Here is a 7,279-nt window from a genome sequence, read left to right as displayed (position 1 = left end):
GTGTTAACCACGCATGCTCTAATCAGATAAAGAAGCACGTGGTACGGTTACGTCATTTGTGACGTAACCGTACAGTGTGAAAGCCGGAAACCGGAAGTAAGGTAGCAGACCAAATGGACGGGTCTGCACAGGAAGTGCAGATTTTGCATTACTAAGGGGGTGGTGACGGAAGAGGATATACAACGCTACAGCCATCTGATGAAACGTAAGTACATTGTAAAGTTATATATTTTTCATTGTTTAATTTAAATGAATGTAATTTTTTACTTCCGGAAAACCCCTTTAAGTATCCACATAGCTTCTCTATTTTGAAAAATTTACTTCCAATCCCCCCTCTCTTCGGTTTATGGACTCTTTTTCTATAGGGAAAACTTTCATGGTTTTTGTATTACCATGGTGCATAACAAAGTGTTTTGAAGCACCTGACACATTGCGTTGTTTTGGATGGTAAATATCTGTTAAATGTTCTCCTATACGTCTCTTTAATGGTCTTGTAGTGCAACCTACATATTGTAACCTGCAACTTTCACATGATATAATATAGACAACATGTGTGGTATTACAGTTGATGAACGTTTTAATTCTATATTGTTGATCATTTACATAAGAATGGAAGAGATCGGTGTTATAAACTGACTTCCTATTGAAACATAATTATTTTTCATTTAACAACAATTTTTTTTTGCAGGTCAGGAGTTGCTCCATGGGGACCAAATTTTCTCCATCATTTCAAAATATTGTCATATTGACCTTGAAACGCAATCGTCAAACCTCTTAGGCCTCATGCACACGACCGTGGTGTTTTTCTGGTCCGCAAATTCCAGGACCGTGTTCCGTGGAATGTCATCCGCAGTTCATCCGTATGTAATCCGCAGTTCATCCGTATGTAATCCGCAAAAATGCGGATGAAAAAAAAAAAAAAAAAAAGGACTTTTAAACAGGATGCCAAAAGCTTGGTCAAACCCCCTTTAGAAGGTCACATGATCGCTCTGGAGCCATTTCCTGCTGCATTTTTCCTGATCTTTGCTTTGTGCGAGTTCAGTGAGATTGCGCTGCTGATATAGCTGTGGTTTTTGTCAGTTTTACTCACTGCGAACATGTCTTCTGATGATGTGGATGATGTACTCCTGCACTGGCTCCTCTCCAGGCGATTTGGACAGCAACCACCAATGCTGGACGAAGAACCGAGGAGGAGGAGGAGATATTGGGTTCACCCCATTATCTCACAACGGCTTAGGAAGGGGCATTTTAACATGTTGTACTCAGACCTGCGGCAGCACCCGGACAAGTTCCTCAGTTACTGCCGTATGTCCGTGCAAACTTTTGACTGTCTGCTGGCGGACCTTCGTCCTGGACTGATCTTCCAGGACACCACCATGAGACGTTGCATTTCTCCAGAGGAACGCCTGATGGTCACTCTGAGGTAAGAAAACCTAAATCCCCTTCTACGACATGTCTCTACCCTGCAAACAATATTAGTATACTTGTCCCCTGTTCATATTGCCGCCTTGCCACCGTGTTGCAGATATTTTTCCTGTCTGTGCATATTTTGTTATATATGTTTTTTTTTTTTTTTACAGATTTCTTGCTACCGGCAACTCCTTTGCATCGCTACATTTCCAGTTTCTGCTGGGGTGCTCCACTATTTCGAAGATTGTCAAGCTTACCTGCGAAGTCATCTGGCAGCAACTTCGAGCAGCAGTTATGCCAAAGCCCAAGCCAGAGGACTGGATTCGGATTGCCGATGGCTTCTTCCAATCAGCACAGTTTCCCAACTGTGTTGGTGCGCTAGATGGTAAGCACATCCGCGTAAAAAAGCCTGCTCACTCAGGGTCTCAGTATTTCAATTATAAGCAGTTTTTCTCGGTGGTGCTGTTGGCCTTGGCTGACAGTGACTATCGGTTTATAATTGTCGATATTGGGGCCTATGGAAGCTCTGCGGATGCTGGCATCTTCAGGGCTTCCAGAATGGGTGAACGTCTAGCATCTAACCAGCTCGACCTTCCGGAACCTAGACAGCTTCCAGGATCTACAGGACCACCAGCACCCTTTGTCATTGTGGGTGATGAAGGTTTCGGACTGTCCCCTCACCTGATGCGTCCATTCCCTAGGCGTGGCTTAGATGAACAGAGGCGCATTTTTAACTACCGCCTTACACGTGCAAGACGGTATGTGGAGTGCGCCTTCGGAATTCTAAGCAGCAAGTGGCGTGTGTTCCAGAGCTCCATTCAGATGAATCCTGAAAATGTGACAAAGGTTATACAAGCGTGTGTTGTCCTCCACAATTTTCTGAGGATTCATGAGTCGGCAGTGGACGCAGAGCTGAACCATTTCTCTACTAATTACATCCCTTTGGACTACACACCACATGGAAGACCTGGAGTGTCTGGACTGGCAGTCCGTAATTTGTATACAGACTATTTTGTATCACCTGAGGGAGCAGTTCCTTGGCAAAGGGATGTGCTTCGTCTGCCAAATTAAAATTTGAGAGGGACTGTTGTATTTACGGTTTATGTTACAAATGTTAGTAGCAGGGGCGTAACTAGGAAAGACTGGGCCCCATAGCAAACTTTTGACTGGGGCCCCCCCTCTGCTGGGTATCACACAACCCCCCCCCCTTGTAGATAGTGCCTCCCTATAGATTCCACCACACAGCGCCCCCCTATAGATAGCACCATACACAGCCCCTGCAGATAACGCCATACAGCCCCCCTGTAGATAACGCCATACAGACTCCCTCTGTAGATAACGCCATACAGCCCCCCTGTAGATAACGCCATACAGCCCCCCCTGTAGATAACGCTATATAGCCCCCCCCCCCCAAAAAAAAACGTCCTATAGTTTGTCCTACAAAAGACATGCATCCCCTATCCACAGGATAGGGGATACATGTGTGATCACTGGCAGCGATAAGGAGAACGGGGGACCGAAAGTCCCCCGAAGTTCTCCATGACTAACCTCGGACTTCCGGCGTCTGCGCAGTTCAATAAAAATGAAAGGAGCGCTGGTCACGCATGCGCACAAGCGCGACCGGCGCTCCATTCATTTCTACGGAGCTGCCGACACAGACCCCGGAAGTCCGAGGTTTGTCATGGAGAACTTAGGGGGGACTTTCGGTCCCCCGTTCTCCTCATCGCTGCCAGCGATCACACATGTATCCCCTATCCTGTGGATAGGGGATACATGTCTTATGTAGGAACAACCCCTTCAGTGGCGTCGCGCTGTAGCAGCCATAGCGGCTGCTAGCGGAGCCTGCGGCCATGGGAGGGGGCCGTGCCGGCGGGTGGCACGGGCCCCCTCATGCTGCAGGCCCTGTAGAAGTCGCTACGGCTGCTATAGCGGTAGTTACGCCACTGCGTATAAGTTTGTACGGCGTAAAACTACAGCTCCCAGCATGGCCGGAACAATGGTAAGGATATGCTGGGAGATGCGGTTTCACAAAAAAAATCCTATCACCATCATCTCGCTGCAGATCATACAGTGACTACAATACTGATTAGAGGCAGAATAAACATTTACATTAAGTGACTCACCGGTGACGTCTCAGATTCTAGTTCTTTTCTTCTCCCTCCGGTTCAGACATCTATGATGGATTTCTCCCGGCCATGACCCATTTCTGCAGTTTTCCGTTTAGATGTCTTCAGCTTCTCACTTTTAAAACATTTCTGCACCTATAAAACGAAGTTAAAATTCTCAACACATCTAAATATAACTGTCACAAACACACAACATGTCCCCTGTAGATAGTGACCTACATAGAAGCCCCTGTAGATAGTGCCCACATATGGACTCCAGAGCTGCAAGGCAATAGTGCTAACCACTGAGCCACCGTGCTGCCCTACATATAGCTTCCCCTATAGTTAGTGCTCCACGTATAGCCCACCTCTGTATATAGTGTCTCACATATAGCTCCCCCTGTATATAGTGTCCCACATATAGCCCACCCCTGTAGACTGTGCACTACATATAGCCACCCTGTTGCTAGTGCCCCACAGGTAACCCACCCCTGTATATAGTGTCCCACATATAGACCCCCCTGTATATAGTGGCCCACATATAGACCCCCCTGTATATAGTGGCCCACATATGGACCCCCCCTGTATATAGTGGCCCACATATAGAGCCCCCTGTATATAATGGCCCACATATAGAGCCCCCTGTATATAGTGGCCCACACCCCCACATATAGACCCCCCTGTATATAATGGCCCACATATAGAGCCCCCTGTATATAATGGCCTACACCCCCACATATAGACCCCCCTGTAGCTACTGCCCCACATATAGACCCCCTATATATAATAGCCCACATAAAGATGACCCCCCCCCCCCATAGATAATGCCATTCACATTTTTATGAGGGGAAAAAAAACAAAAACTTGACATACTCACATTCTCCGGTTCCCACGCTGTTCACTGGCGATGCAGACATGCTCTCTTCTGAGCATGTCTGCAGGAGTTGAACGAGCGTCCTCCAATGACGCTGATTGGTGGGGCAGAATGACTTGCCCCGCCAATCAGCACCTTCCAAGCATGGAAGCGGCGCGATGATGTCATCGCGCCGCTAGCCAATCAGTGTCATTGTAAGGCACTGGATGGTCAGGCACGGAACATGCCCGGCCATTCATGTATTTGGCTGCCGCTAGCACTGGGGCCCCCTCCGGTGCTAGCGACACCTACAGGCATGAGATGGCCTGTGTAAGGCTCGGCGTCGCGGGCCCCACAGTAGCGACGCTACCGCTGTAGTAGCCATAACGGCTGCTAGCGGCGCCACCGGGCCCCCTCAAGCCCCGGGCCCCGTAGCAGCCGCTACTGCTGCTACCGCGGTAGTTACGCCACTGGTTAGTAGTTAAAGTTGCAGTAGTAGAGTAGGGACTCGCAAGAGAATGAGGACCCTTGACGCGGGTTGCGAGCTAATGTATTTCTGTTTTTTTTTTTAAAATTCTTTATTAATTAAAAAAAAAAAAAAGCGATTATTTGCATTTGGCAGAAATGCAGACCAATACCTCATTATGTTTTGCAATAATAATAAAGACAAACACATAATTAACTATAAACTTATTTTATTTCTTGCATAAAATAGTGTCAACAAACATAAACAAAACTATGTTATATAACTAAATTATAAATTGTAAAAGGATTGCGAAGGTGCAGGTTCATGATGTGGTCGTGGAACTGACTCCCCCTGCTGCATGTGCCCATACTGTTGCTGAGAAGGTCCTGGCATGCCATAAACTGAACGATCGTCACTGAATAGCGGCATTGAGTCTACATATGACGGATGCTGGATGCCTTGCGCGGTTGCTGCAGGTGCTGGAGGGACAGAGTTGAAGGTGCTTGCATCACACCCCCGTCTATGAAACTCGATGGCCTGATGCATTGCACGTGGGTCAGGATGTGTCGCAAATATTTCCACGACTTCCATTAGTGCTGTTTGGCACCTTATCTGTCTGGAAATTGGCACTCTTTTAAGAATATTAGAGAGAGCGTGACAGAAGGTGCCCTCTTCAGTTTCAGTAGCTCTTTTCTCCAAGTGCTCTAATACACGCAAGTCGACTTCCTGCCTTGGCTCTGTACGTGTTGGACCTTTGGCAGAACGTCGACGTTTACCTCGGGGTATAATTTCTTCGTCCGCGGCACAGACTGGATTATCCACTGTTGTTGGTTCCGCTGTCACAGGAGTGGAAGTGGACCTAGCAGTCCCCAAAGCTACGTCAGGCTCTTCAATTTGAGTCTCATCAGAGTCTTCTTCTTCCTCCAGATTATCCTTGGTTCTGTTTGAAAATGAAAACATAATGTTAGGGAATTTTTGTAGTAATTTAACGTCATGTCTACAGCTGGCCAAATACACTATGTATGCATCACTACATGCAGAGCCCTAACTAGGAAAGACAGGGCCGCATAGCAAACTTTTGACTGGGGCCATCCCTCCACTGGGTGTCACCCCCCCCCCCCTTGTAGATAGTGCCTTTTTTGCTGCCCCCACCCCTGTAGATAACGCCATACAGCCCCACACTGTACACTGTATGGCATTATCTACCGGGGTACTATATGGCGTTATCTATAGGGGGACTGTACGGCGTTATCTAGTGAGGGGGCTGTATGCCGCTAACGCCATACAGGCCCCCCTCCCCGCCCCCCGGACAAATGCCACCTATAGTGTGTCCTACAAATACATGCCTTATCGCTGGCAGCGATAGGGTGAAGGGGGGACTGAAAGTCCCCTTAAGTTCTGCTGTCTGCACATCTCCCAAAAATTGAAAGGAGCGCTGGTTATGTATGCGCACAAGCACGACTTTGGCTCCATTCATTTTGACGGAGCTGGCGAAAGTACGAGGTTTGGGATGGAGAAGTTCAGGGTACTTTCTGTCCCCCGTTCTCCCTGTCAATGCCAGCGATCACACATGTATCCCCTATTCAGTGGTTAGGGGATACATGTCTGTTGTTTAATGTCAGAGCGGGGAGATACCTCCCTGCTCAGCCGTAGTGTTCAGTTGCGTCCCGCTGTAGCCGTCATAGCGGCTGCTAGCGGAGCCTCCGGACATGGTGGAGTCCCCTCATGCCGCGGTCCCCGTAGCAGTCGCTACGGCTGCTACAGCGGTACTTACACAACTGGCTACATGGGCAGACTACAATGATCAAAGTATATAAGCAATACTTACGGGCCAACCTGCATTACATCAAGAAGAAACGAAAGTTGTTTGGTGTACATGTATGGCTTTTTTTTCAGACGTCCGTCTCCGCTCTTCCCCTTGTCATTTATCTCACGCTTTAATTGGTCTCGGCACGTGTTCCAGCGTGTTTTGACGTTTTCGACTATGATATAAAATAAACCAATCACAGATCAACATTTTAGAAGAGTACATTACTAGATATTAGGAAATGTTGTTTATTATATGAAAATGATGCTGCAAACAAATCTGCACCTACATTTGCATATTTGACAGGTAATTCCGACGTTGCAGAAACTACAGCAGACTTGCCACGTTTTCCATGTGCCCACACGACAGCGTCCGTAACGGCTGAAATGACGTTGCTGGTTTCAGGAGAAAACATCACCCGTAATTTCAGCCGTAAAGGCATGTGCTGGCGCTTTAACGCAGCGTCCTTTACGGACGTAATTGATTTTCATAGGAGCCCATGAATAACGGCTCCAATTATGGCACAAGAAGTGACAGGTCACTTCTTTGACGCGGGCGTCTATTGACGCGTAAATATACACGCCGCTTGAACACACAAACGTCAGCCCATTGCTTTCACTGGGCAGATGTTTGTCAAC

General features: G+C 47.5%; 1 protein-coding gene across 1 annotated transcript; it reads right to left on the bottom strand.

Annotated features, from left to right (window-relative positions):
• Positions 1-5,122: 5,122 nt before the first annotated feature.
• Positions 5,123-6,858, bottom strand: LOC142736934 (uncharacterized). Its single transcript, XM_075849677.1, has 2 exons — positions 6,663-6,858; positions 5,123-5,774 (listed from the first exon to the last, which is right to left on the bottom strand). The coding sequence occupies exons 1-2, from the start codon at positions 6,710-6,712 to the stop codon at positions 5,123-5,125; spliced, it is 702 nt and encodes a 233-aa protein (XP_075705792.1). The 5' UTR covers positions 6,713-6,858.
• Between the last annotated feature and the right edge of the window lie 421 nt (positions 6,859-7,279).

The sequence above is a fragment of the Rhinoderma darwinii genome, chromosome 1 (assembly GCF_050947455.1).
Source record: "Rhinoderma darwinii isolate aRhiDar2 chromosome 1, aRhiDar2.hap1, whole genome shotgun sequence".
Classification (NCBI taxonomy): Eukaryota; Metazoa; Chordata; class Amphibia; order Anura; family Rhinodermatidae; genus Rhinoderma; species Rhinoderma darwinii.
This window is presented reverse-complemented; position numbering and strand designations above follow the sequence as displayed.

What these genes read in the sequence shown, in the direction of transcription:
- LOC142736934 (XM_075849677.1), bottom strand. Translation starts at nt 6,712, where the DNA reads ATGTACACCAAACAACTTTCGTTTCTTCTTGATGTAATGCAGGTTGGC. An exon ending in GATGTAATGCAGGTTGGCCC is followed by an intron (nt 5,775 to 6,662) that starts GTAAGTATTGCT and finishes ATTTTCAAACAG; the next exon opens with AACCAAGGATAATCTGGAGG.